The 11,856-nt window shown below is 38.5% G+C and overlaps 1 protein-coding gene across 2 annotated transcripts; it reads left to right on the forward strand.

Moving 5' to 3' along the window:
* Nucleotides 1–256: 256 nt before the first annotated feature.
* LOC127442558 (influenza virus NS1A-binding protein homolog B) lies at nucleotides 257–11,624 on the forward strand. 2 transcript variants are annotated; one of them, XM_051700685.1, is made up of 16 exons: nucleotides 264–400; nucleotides 1,995–2,125; nucleotides 2,249–2,416; nucleotides 5,152–5,272; nucleotides 5,370–5,542; nucleotides 5,637–5,712; nucleotides 5,799–5,972; nucleotides 6,070–6,195; nucleotides 6,977–7,084; nucleotides 7,371–7,491; nucleotides 7,626–7,850; nucleotides 9,727–9,848; nucleotides 9,928–10,054; nucleotides 10,154–10,285; nucleotides 10,374–10,547; nucleotides 10,699–11,624. In XM_051700685.1, the coding sequence occupies exons 4-16, from the start codon at nucleotides 5,162–5,164 to the stop codon at nucleotides 10,953–10,955; spliced, it is 1,926 nt and encodes a 641-aa protein (XP_051556645.1). In that variant the 5' UTR covers nucleotides 264–400; nucleotides 1,995–2,125; nucleotides 2,249–2,416; nucleotides 5,152–5,161; the 3' UTR covers nucleotides 10,956–11,624. The 2 variants fall into 2 exon arrangements, with proteins under 2 accessions (XP_051556646.1, XP_051556645.1); XM_051700686.1 differs by lacking the exon at nucleotides 1,995–2,125 and having other exon boundaries at nucleotides 257–400.
* The last annotated feature ends 232 nt before the right edge of the window (nucleotides 11,625–11,856 follow it).

The raw sequence follows: 11,856 nt of genomic DNA on the forward strand, positions 1-11,856 counted from the left end.
TTTGTGCTTCATGAATGAATTATACTGTGTTCTGTTTGCTGGTTTGTGACATACAACCATGGTCACGGCCTTCATGCAAAAGTTCCGTGCGACGTGGTACTTTTAATATAGATTAAGACTAATACAATTAATAAATAATTCCAACAATATATATTGTATTTTTAATAATAATTGTAAAGCAGAATATTATAAATCCAAGTTCCAGCTGATCTCTCTTTGTCCCTCCCATCGTGCTGCTCTCGTCATCGGTGACACAGCATAGTTAAGCGCGCGGTATTTCCACAACGGCGGTTCTTTGAGGCGGGTGTCGTGTCAGCCTTTCTGCTAATAATCGTAGTTATTTTAATAGTCATTCTAAGCAGAAACTATGTCTGCCATCTTAAACAGGCAAAGGAATCTGGTAAGACTTTAAACTCGTGGTTTGTTGTGAAGTTAAAGTGTTTTAGTGGGTTAGGGAAGGTTTTAGTTTCATTTATTTAGCCAGCGGTGGCTCGCGAGGTTCTCGTTGTAGTTGTGAAGTTTTAAGTTTGTTTTAATAAAAAAGACACGTTGTTTGTGTTTTTGCCTTTACGTTTGCACTCCGGCTTGAAATTCGGTTGAGTTCAGCCAGTTAAAGATTAGTTTTGCTCGTGATGGTAAACGCTTGTTTTCTTATGGTGGGTGGATGGTTTGGACAGCTATCGTGTTTATGAAGCGGAACTTCTGCTTTAGTGTATCTCTGAAACACTGGAATGAAATTATTGCAGTTTAACTGTCGACTCAGCTGGATATCATGTTAACATCGCTAAAACATGATCTCTGAAACCTTTAACAATACAGCTGGCTGCTTTCAGACCGTCAATATTCATTATTCGTGTCATGGACGTTATATCTCGTCTTTCAGAGGTGTCGTATGTCATAACCCACCGTTTGAGTTTATATTGCTGATGTTTTTTATCATAAATTTAGGCGACGTCACGTGTATAACAGTGTTTCTGGTTAAATCTAGAACGCTGTTCCCGCTCGCGCTCTGTATGCAAGCACTCCTCGCTGCCGACTAGCGTGATGACGTAGAGGATCTAGGACTTTATTGACGTAGTTGGTGTTTTAATGCGCATGCGTATTCACATTTTAATGTTTTGTTTGATTACTGTAGCGTACTTAACGGTCATTAATACAGTATATATTCATATAACACACACACATTTACATATTAGGGCTGCACAATTAATTGAAATAAAATCGCGGTATGACATTGTGCGATTATTTAACCGCAAAGGGCTACGGCGATTTAATTAAATTAATAGATAAATCAAGCTGTACGCTTCAAAGTCTGTGCATGCTGCTCTGTCCTGTCTGTATTGTGTACATGCATAGACTTTGAAGCGAACAGCTTGATTTATCTATTAATTATTACAATTATTACAGTGTATTCAGAGCGGTTCTGTGCTACACAACCATTGGACCATTTGGTTCCATGTGCTGAGCGCTTCACATTCACTTTAATTTCACTTTTGCACACTTCCAAGTATATTTGACCACTACATGTTAATATACAAATAATTCACCCCATGGCATTTATGTGCAGCGGAGATGATGTTAAAATGAGGAGCACATTATAGTGAGGAGTGTATTGCTTAATTTATATATTTGTTTTTTGTGGGTGAAGAGGAAAAACAAGGAAAAGTAATTTACTAAATCCATAGTTATGACCATTTTAAAAGCTAAGCTATATTAAACAAATCTCTAAGTGTAATACTTTAATACTAAGTAATAATACGTGTAAAAAATGCTTTTATATATTACTCTGCACAATGACAATAAAATTTAATCTAATTTAGAAAATGTATCAATTAAAACCGATTTTGTAGTCTACTGGTATTTTTCAGAAGATATAATGTTTGTTTGTTAACAAATGTATACACCTTATAAACAGGTTGGCCTACCCAAGTTGGTGGGTACTGCTGTTAAAATGGATTCCTTTGTGTACAAGAGTCTATATGTTTGTGTTGTAGATGGATACTACAGTAAAGTGATCTTCGAGAGACTCCTAACCACATCAGTCCATTGTTTAGAAACTTGATTAATGGGGTTTCTAAAATTCTGACACATCAAATCTTCCTGGAAAGACTGTTCTATGTTTTTGGTACATTTTTGGTGAAATGATTCTGAATATTCTAAAATTACTTGACATTTAAAAAGGGTTCGGACTTTGTTTTGAGTTGCCATGGATTAATCTGATGTGTACTGTTCTCTTTCTCCTTATCAGGCCATCATGGATAATAAAGGTGGAAGAACTTGTATTCTTTAACACGCATCGGACACAATTGGTCACAAACCCTGTGACGTTTGAGTCGGAGCAGCTGCTGCCTCTTTTCTGCTGTGTTCTACCCTCTGTTGGAAAACGTACATCTGATTCTTCTGTTGCTTCTACTTGGTAGGTGTGTTTCCTCACCAAGCCTGTATGGAATCTGTGCCTATAGAAAACTGTGGATTTCTACAGAATTGGATTGCCAGTCAAGTTGTACACATCCCCCACTCCTTGCATGTTAGTTTACTAAATGTTTTGAATACTTTAAAGGTGCTGTAAGCGATTTTAACCATTCTGGAACTTCCACCGAGCTGTTAAATTAGACCCCCCCCCCCCCCCCTTTCCAAAACACAGCCCTCCAAAGATAGCATTGAGATCATCACCTGAACAGTGCGTCTTCTCATGGTTGTCAAAAGCTATGTTTCCATCAATGTTTTTTATGCACATTTTGGGATATCACATAAAAACTGCTGGATGGAAACGCCAAGATGCAAATAAAGTCTCCAGAATAAGCATAAAAATGTATATGCTCACTTGAGGTGGATATATTGTTTATTCTGTAAAACGAAATGTGCATAAACTATGATAGAAACATATGTACTGAATAAACTCATTGAATTTATTAGGAATACAAGATGCACATCAAAAAAGTAATATGACTGATTAACTCGTTCATAACTGTACTAACTAGGGATGGGCACGGGTACTCGGACGTGAAAACAATGAACGATGGTGATCATGCATGATGTGACTTCATTTAATTCATTATTCAGTGACAATTACCTGACAACTAAACACAAACGTGTCAAAGAGGGAGCTTATTTATAATTTTGAGATTGATTACGTTGTGGTTTTGAGGGATACATTGATTGTCAGAGACATCTCACAGCAAGTGTGTGGCAGTGGACTCAATGCACTGAAGCAGCGCATAAACAGCAGGCGAGTGTTTCAAACAGCTAGACAGAAAGCAGCTAAATGGAACAATGCAGCATCTTAAAAACTGAACTTAACATGCATATTAAAAACGTGATGGTTATGGCATCTCCTGTTAAGCCAACGGTGATTTGAAAATAGACGGTTCAGAAAGTCTAAAAAAAAAAAAACTGAATTGTGCACATTCTTTCATTGAGTTGGGCAGTGAATCTTCACATAATGAGAAAAAATGATGCATTCATAATTTTGATTAATCTAACGATTATTAGAATGATTATTCAGCGATTATTGCACCGATTAATCATTAGCTCTTAACCGTTTATTCAGCTTGTGCCCTGACTTAAAAGGTTATATTAAACGTGCTTACTAACAGTAGAGGACAAAACCATCTTTTAAATAATTCCTCTAAATGACATTCACTGAATTAAAGGGAAAAAAATATCTAAGTTTAATTCAGTAAAGAAATTCACTGCAAAAAAAAAAAAAGAAAAACATATATATATATAATCAAGTGTTTTTGTCTTCCATTTTAAAATGGTCTAAAAACTCTTAAAACAAGATACATTTACTTGAGAAGCAAAATAAGATATTTAGACTTGCTTTAAGATAATGTATCTTAAAAAGTGTATTTTGTATTTGTGTATTTTTTCCACTTTGTTATACTTCTGTGAGTGCAGTAAAGACAAAATATACTTATTTTCAAGATATATTCTCTAAAAGCAAGTCTAAATATCTTATATGCTGCCTCTCAGGTGAATCTTTTTTTTTTTTAAGGATTTTTAGATATTTTAAAATATTTGTATTTTTAATATCATATTCAACATTCTCAGAACATTCTGCAGTATAGCTGCTAACCCTCTCTCACCTTTCTGTTTACTTCAATCCATCTTTAACTCACAAAAAAACAAACCTCTCGTATTAATAAAGCTGCGTATTGCCAATTTTCTTCACAATATGAAATGCACAGTGACATACATTATGATTCAATAAGTTGCGAGCCAACACGTTATAATCTAGCTGCAGCAAGTGTGCGCATGAGGGATGAGCGTCCCCGCGACAGAGTATGCCTCAGCCAGGTGCAGTTTCAATCTCTCCTCCTTAGATCGGGACCCTCATACTTCGCAATCTACATCACCTGAAGCTGTTTGGAAAGTTTAGAGTGCATCTGGACTGTGAGTTGTGTAATTCTTCCTCAGTCAGGCACGAACTGCAGTGATGCTCTCGCGCGTCAACATTAGAGTTTAATGTGATATCATGTTACATTTAAATGAGATCAAACAACTATTCGACAACTAAAATTTTTGTTGACAAGTTTTTGTCAACGTTGTCTGACGTCGACCAATCATTTCAGCCCTACATGTCATTGCCCCTCGAGTACTCACTTAGTCCAAGTATTCGAGTAGACAAAATGGCCAAAATTCCCATCCCTAGTACTAACCAGTGGACCAATCATCGCATCTGAAATGGTGCTCTGGTCATCCTGAAAAAATGGTGTCTAAAAAAAAATCCAAAGCCTTCAAAGAGTTTGCAGAGCAAATAAGTTGAGTCACAGTTTTTTTTTTTTTTTTGCTGTTTACACAATGTAGTGCTGCTACAGAGACCGGTAAGATATCTCAGGATACTTTTTTTAGTTATATCGTTCTGGGAGAAGGAACATTTTCTGCATACCATTCCATAAAAAAAAATAGCTTACAGCACCTTTTAATAATGCTTTCAGCCGCCAATTTGAGTATAGTTCTCTCAGCTCATTCTAACAGATTTAATTATATTTAAATCAATTGCACACATTTTCTCCCACAATCATGGCAGAAAATGTGTAAAACCAGCGCAGATTCCATGTGGGCCTTATCTCACTAAAATTTTATTCTGGGTGTAACAACAGTTCTCATTTCACTTCTTTTGCTTCCTCCCCCCACTGTCTCTGATAGATCCATCAACATGTTTACTAACGGGTGTTTGATATTTGAAGATGATAGCTTCCTTGATTCCACTGTGGCCAAGATGAATGCTTTACGTAAAAGCGGCCAGTTTTGTGATGTCAGACTGCAGGTAATATCCCCCTTCATTTCAGAAAGAAATGCATGCTTTTTGGATAATATTTTCTCAGTATCCACTGAAATCACCCTTAATGATGATGGTCCTTCAGGTCTGTGGACATGAGTTAATGGCCCACAAGGCTGTGCTGGCCTGCTGCAGTCCTTACCTGTTTGAGATCTTTAACAGTGACTCTGAGCCACAGGGTGGGGTTTCACTGGTCATATTTGATGACCTCAACCCAGATGCTGTGGAGATCTTGCTCAACTATGCCTACACAGCTCAGTAAGTATATTTACATAGTGTTTAAGCTTTGTATAGCATATTCTTCATTTCAAGTAGAGCTATGTTCCATATACCTCTTACTCTTTGTTGACAGGCTGAAGGCAGATAAAGATCTTGTCAGTGATGTGTACTCTGCGGCAAAAAAGCTTAAATTAGACCGGGTCAAACAGGTATGTTCAAGCTCATGGTTGGACTTCTCTGAATTATACATTTCTATTCAGATTGTAAACTGTAGAATCCTCTTTCCGTTTTGCAGATCTGTGGAGACCACATGCTATCAAAAATGGACTGTCAAAGTGCCATTTCCTACCGTAATTTTGCTAGTAGCATGGCTGATTGTCGGCTTCTGAGCAAGATTGACAGCTATATCCATGACCATCTTCAGGAGATCTCAGAACAAGATGACTTCCTTAAACTTCCTCGTCTGAAGGTGTGTCAAGAGATGGTTATCATTATCGTATGTTTTTAAGAGTCTTGGAGTGTTTTGAATGTCTCTATCCCTATTTTTATTTTTTTTGTGTGTGTAGTTGGATGTTATGCTAGAGGAGAACCTGAACCTTCCGAGTAATGGTAAACTCTACTCTAAGGTAATAAGCTGGGTGCAGCGCAGCTTGTGGAAGAATGGAGATCCCCTGGAGAAACTAATGGAAGAGGTCAGTATTGTCTTTAACCATACCCTCTTTGTTTGGCTTGGTCATGTTTCCTGAATTCCTAATCAAAGGTTGACTCAGGGCCATCCCCTTATTCTGCCCTTGAGGGGTTGCCCTTAACCTTGTAAATTCTACAGTACGTGCTCCTCAAAATACTGAAACTGAATGGTTTTCCAGGTGAGCCGAACTAACTGTTCCATTTTTCTTCCACTTCTCTTGCTCTCTTTACTGACCTGAGTTGAGTTGTGCTTTTGTTTTTGTAACTTGCCATTTCTCCCCAGCAGGGCTTTTGGGAGTTTTACTATTTTGATTCTAATGGCTGCTCCTCCCCATTGATCTCCCCATTTCTTCTATAGGTTTATTAATACACAGCAACAGCAAATTTGCCAAAGCCTGAAGAAGACTGCAAGATCCCAACCATCAGTGGTACTAAATCAGCCAACGAAAAGCCATATGGGCACAGGGTTCCTGAGAGTGCTGGAGTTTTTATTTCTTTTTCTTTTTTTCTCTTTCTTTTTCCAAATCCCACTAATTGGTTTAGATGGGTCTTTGTCCTAAAGCAAAGTTACATTTAATAGGGATGATCTCTCCTTCCAGCAGTCTTTACCATCACAGTGACTGTAGACACAAGGTCATGGCTCCCTCAAGGTCTAAGAAGCAGAAAGTTTTCAAAGGCCTCCCTCAAAGCAGCTGACTCCACTGCTTCAAGAAACAAGGCAGAACATTTCTTTGTACTTGTTTTAGAAACACCCACATGGGTTTTGTTGGTGTTTTGTTGTTGCAGGTGCAAACGCTGTACTACTCTGCAGATCACAAATTGCATGATGGGAGCCTGTTTGAGGGGCAGGTAGAGACCTTCAACTCTGAGGATGACCACATCCAGTTTGTGCAGGTACAAGACTGGTTTTCAGTCTTCCTCTTCCAGTGATTTGCTTTCTCTGCTCTAGAATAGCACATCTCCCATTTTATTAATGTTCAGGTGGTTTGCACAAAGGCAGGTCAGATATCATTGAAGCACCAGCTTTCTTTGGCTTGTGTGCTCTGCAGAAGACCCAGTAAATTGTGGAAGACTGCAATTAGTATTGGCATGGGATGGAAGGTTTTTTGTATGCATGTGTAGTAGAGATAGGAAGTTAAGTTTGGGCACTGGTTTGTAGCTGCTTGGTTTGGTTTTGCAGAAGAAGCTTCCTCGAGAGAGAGATGAGATGATCTCCGGTGCCTCTGGCAGCCTTTCTCCCACCTCCATCAGCCAGTTCAACAAGCACGAATGGAAGTACATTGCCTCTGAGAAGACCACCAGTAAGTTCACACTGCTTTATCTGACCAGCTTTTATGTCTTCTCTTAAACTTAAATACTGGATAATCTATTGCTATAATTAGCCTGTGAATTACCTGCATATCAAGGTATTGAACCTCTGCCCCCTCTGCTCCAGACAACTCGTACCTGTGTCTGGCTGTTTTGAGAGGTGTACTGTGTGTGATCTCCCTCCATGGCCGCAGCAGTCCCCAGAGTTCCCCCTCTGCTACGCCTTGCATGCTGAAGAGCCTGAGCTTCGAGGCTCGGCCAGAAGAACTGCAGGAGAGGCTGCTAAAGCCCATGCATTATGCTCGCTCAGGCCTGGGAACTGCTGAACTAGATGGCAAGCTCATTGCTGCAGGTATGTGTCCAAAGATTGATAAAGTATTTGTAAAAGAAAATGAAAGAGCTTAGCTGAGCTATTTGACTGGAATTTGTCCAAATAGTTGTCATAAATTTATTTATTTGGAATCTCTAAAACCTAAGGTTTATTTCAATAACGTCAACAAAAAGTTATGATTAGGCTTGCACAGAATCTACGGCCAAAAAATTCCTCAGAATTTCTTATGCATGTCAGTCCTCATGTTATACACAAATTCAGGCTGGGCGATATTTGCCTTAAAAAATATCACGATATCCGATTACATCGTCAACCCCCTGCCGAGGGTCAGTTAATTTTTTTTTTTTTTTTTTTGCTTTATTGATTTTGCTTTAAAATTGTATTAATTTATTGAAACACAAAGCATAAACAAAAGACATTTCTAAGTTGAAATTGCACTTTAAACGAAAAAAGCAATAAAATAATGAAGTGATCAAAAAATCTTACTTAACCACCTCCCCAAATACAAACATTTACCGTCTCCAACGGCTCCATTTGCAATCAAGCAAGAATCCGTCAACGACACCAGGTGGAAAATTACTAATAGCCTACAGAACTAAAGACAATAATAATAAAAATAAATAAGCCTAATAAATTCCCTTGTGTTCCCAAAATAATACTGCCCAAATGTGTGTTCTTATCGAATTTGTGTTTGCATTGCATTTTGGTAATATAGTTAATGCTGCCTAAAGAAAATAAAACTCAATTTTAGGTTCAAGGTGAACATGTCTTGTATTACTTTATGATTTAATCACTTTCTTCTTTGATTCTTTATTACAAATATATATATATTACGGAGCCTGCAGAGTTCACAATGCATGTTAACCGCATGGAAATAAAGTGAACTAAACTCAAAGCACCTCCGGAGATGATCGGAGATAATTTGCAGCATTCTCACTGACAACATTATTCTTGCAAACAGTTTTCAGAAAAATGAAACAAAAAGAGAGAGAACTCTTTACATGCGCTTGTTCCACGAGACAGGCTCCCACTGTATGCCAACATGCGTGTGTTCCACATGACAGGCTCGTGCTGCACACCTCTGAACAAACAGCGAATCGGACACAAGAATTGAAGGCTTTTCTCTTGTCTGTTCTTAAAAATATAATAAAGTGTGTTTCTTCAAGCGCAGGTCTTTGTAACTAACAGCATTTCTTCTCATGTGTCACTCCGAGACGTCTTACAGGTCACCCGCCTGTTGCGGGTAGATGAGCAAAATTACCCATGTATGAAATACATTTGGACGAGGAGCTTGCAAACTGTATTCAGCCTCATTGCATTTTGCGGGTGCTAGTTTCGCACCCTGGCCACTTTTTAATATATTTGGCGTTTTGCCATTTTCCGATGTTGTCGATCACAATCGGGATCTTTGTAAGACATCGTCGATATCCGATTACATTGTCATATCTCCCAGCCTTAACACAATTCTCACCGCTTGGATGTTTTTACTTTCCCTATAATTGCGCTGAAAGCATTTTGAAAAAATCTTTCCAATAAGAGTGTAGTATAGTCAGCTCTCATTTTACCATAGATAAACCAGTTTCACAGGTTTACCCATAATAGGTGCAGGAAAAAAGTGTTCAGTTTCTACGTGGGCCTACAGTAGTAATGACATGGACTAATGAAAACCTCAATGTGGCGATGGAGCAGAAGAACAAATACAAAAATGAAACCACAACAGCATTACACGAGTGAGAAAATTATTGTTGTTATTATTACAGATGTAAACAGGAGCTAATGGTCTATTTCTGATGGGTGGCCTGAGACTTTTACTTACCCAAATTGTATCTTAGATGAAGAATTGCATTCTATAATTTGATTTGTGCATTTCCAATGTGCCTGCCTGTTTTTTGGTCAGGTGGCTACAACAGAGAAGAGTGCCTGAGGACTGTTGAGTGTTACAACCCAAAAAAGGATTGCTGGACTTTTATTTCTCCCATGCGCACTCCACGAGCTCGCTTCCAGATGACTGTGCTAATGGTAAAGACAGCACAGTTTACAGTATTAAAGTAGCGATGGGTCATCTGTCATTAGAGCTAAATGAATGATTTCCTCTCAGGGTCAGCTGTTTGTGATGGGTGGTTCCAACGGTCACTCAGATGAGCTTAGCTGTGGAGAGATGTATGACCCCAAGGCTGACGAGTGGAGTCAAGTTCCTGAGCTCCGCATCAACCGTTGCAATGCGGGTATGTGTAACTTCCTACTGTAAAACTTGATTGTGCTCATGCATGATGCACAAAATACGTGTCTTTTTTTATGAGAAACTTGTTCCTGCTGCTTTTCAGGTGTGTGTTCCTTGCAAAACAAGCTTTTTGTGGTGGGTGGATCTGATCCCTGTGGTCAAAAGGGCTTAAAGAATTGTGACTCCTTCGACCCAGTGTCAAAATCTTGGACCAGCTGTGCACCACTGAACATCAGTATGTAAATTTCGTTTTGTATGTTCAAAAATTGAAATGACAAGTTGGTTTGTATAAGTTAATGCTGTTATCGCTCTTCTGTTTTTAGGAAGGCATCAGGCAGCAGTGTGTGAGCTAGCTGGATCAGTGTATGTAATTGGTGGTGCTGAATCCTGGAACTGCTTAAACTCAGTAGAACGCTACAACCCTGAGAACAACACCTGGACCCTAGTGGCCTCCATGAATGTGGCCCGGCGTGGAGCGGGTGTGGCTGTTTATGAAGGTAAATGGAGATGGTGAAAGAGACGCGTTAAACAGACTGTTTAATCCTGTAAGGACGTGACCTTTCTGGTACCTGGTAGGAAATGGTTAATGACTTAATTAATGGCTAGCCTTTAATTTGAAAAACTTAAGTAATTTTCAACTGCTTACAGGGAAGTTCTTTGTGGTTGGAGGATTTGATGGCTCTCGTGCTCTGCGATGCGTGGAGGTCTATGACCCAGCCAAGAATGAGTGGAGGATGTTAGGAAGCATGACATCGGCACGTAGCAACGCAGGGGTGGCTGTGCTAAACGGTGTGCTCTGTGCTGTTGGGGGCTTCAATGGCAATGAGTTTCTAAACACCATGGAGGTGTTCGACCCAGACACCAATGAGTGGAGCCCATTTATAGAGGCATTAGCTAAGAGCTGAACATGGTGGTGGGGGCTCACATTTCCTTCGATTTCGCTTTGTAATGTAATTGTTTTATTGGTGTTTGTCTGGGTGCTGAGGAGAGGTATGTGGGGATGTTAGGAAGAATAACTGATATGTATTCTCATAGGGTTGCCCAAAGCAACGTAATGCCTTTGCATATTGCATAAATTACTGTGTAAATATTTTTCTTTTTTGTTCACCATGAATGCCAGTATTTAGATATTTTGGAGTTAGGAAGGTTAATATAAGGTTAATATTTCAAAACAGGTTTTTGGCTTACTATATTCAGATGCAGTGCTCAGTCCATCATGTACAATTTTGACCTTGATTAATGAATTTTTCTTTGAGATGTATATTTAAAGTTGGAAAGTCTTAGACCATTGAATACTTGGAAGTCAAAGCCTTGTCATGTTAAATAGAGCCATAATGCTTTGGTGGATTGGTATCTCTTGCCTTTTTATAACATTTTTATAGAACACATCTGTAAGTGTCCAATTTGTAAAACTGAGAAGTGCACATTCCAATTTGTGAAAAATTAATTTGTGCCAGAGACTCTCATTCATTTCTGTTTCATCTAATTAATTTCTGTATTTAAAACCTTACTAGACCTGAACTGTAAATGGATTTTGTTACAAAAATGATAATTAATAAACCATTTTAACTTGAGTGGATTGTGTCTGACAACTTTCATCTAACCATCCTACCTGAAGACATGATTTTGTTACATTTTACAGTCAAAGTCATGGATAACCTGGGAATGTCAGGAAATTAAAGTTTTTTTTTTTTTGTTGGAAATTTAATGTAGATGTTTTATAGTGAATTTACATTTTTGTAGCTATGCAATGCTCAAATTTCCCATCAGCTGATATTGATATTACCAATCTATTTCTTCCAAAGA

This window comes from Myxocyprinus asiaticus, chromosome 6 (genome assembly GCF_019703515.2).
Source record: "Myxocyprinus asiaticus isolate MX2 ecotype Aquarium Trade chromosome 6, UBuf_Myxa_2, whole genome shotgun sequence".
Taxonomy (NCBI): domain Eukaryota; kingdom Metazoa; phylum Chordata; class Actinopteri; order Cypriniformes; family Catostomidae; genus Myxocyprinus; species Myxocyprinus asiaticus.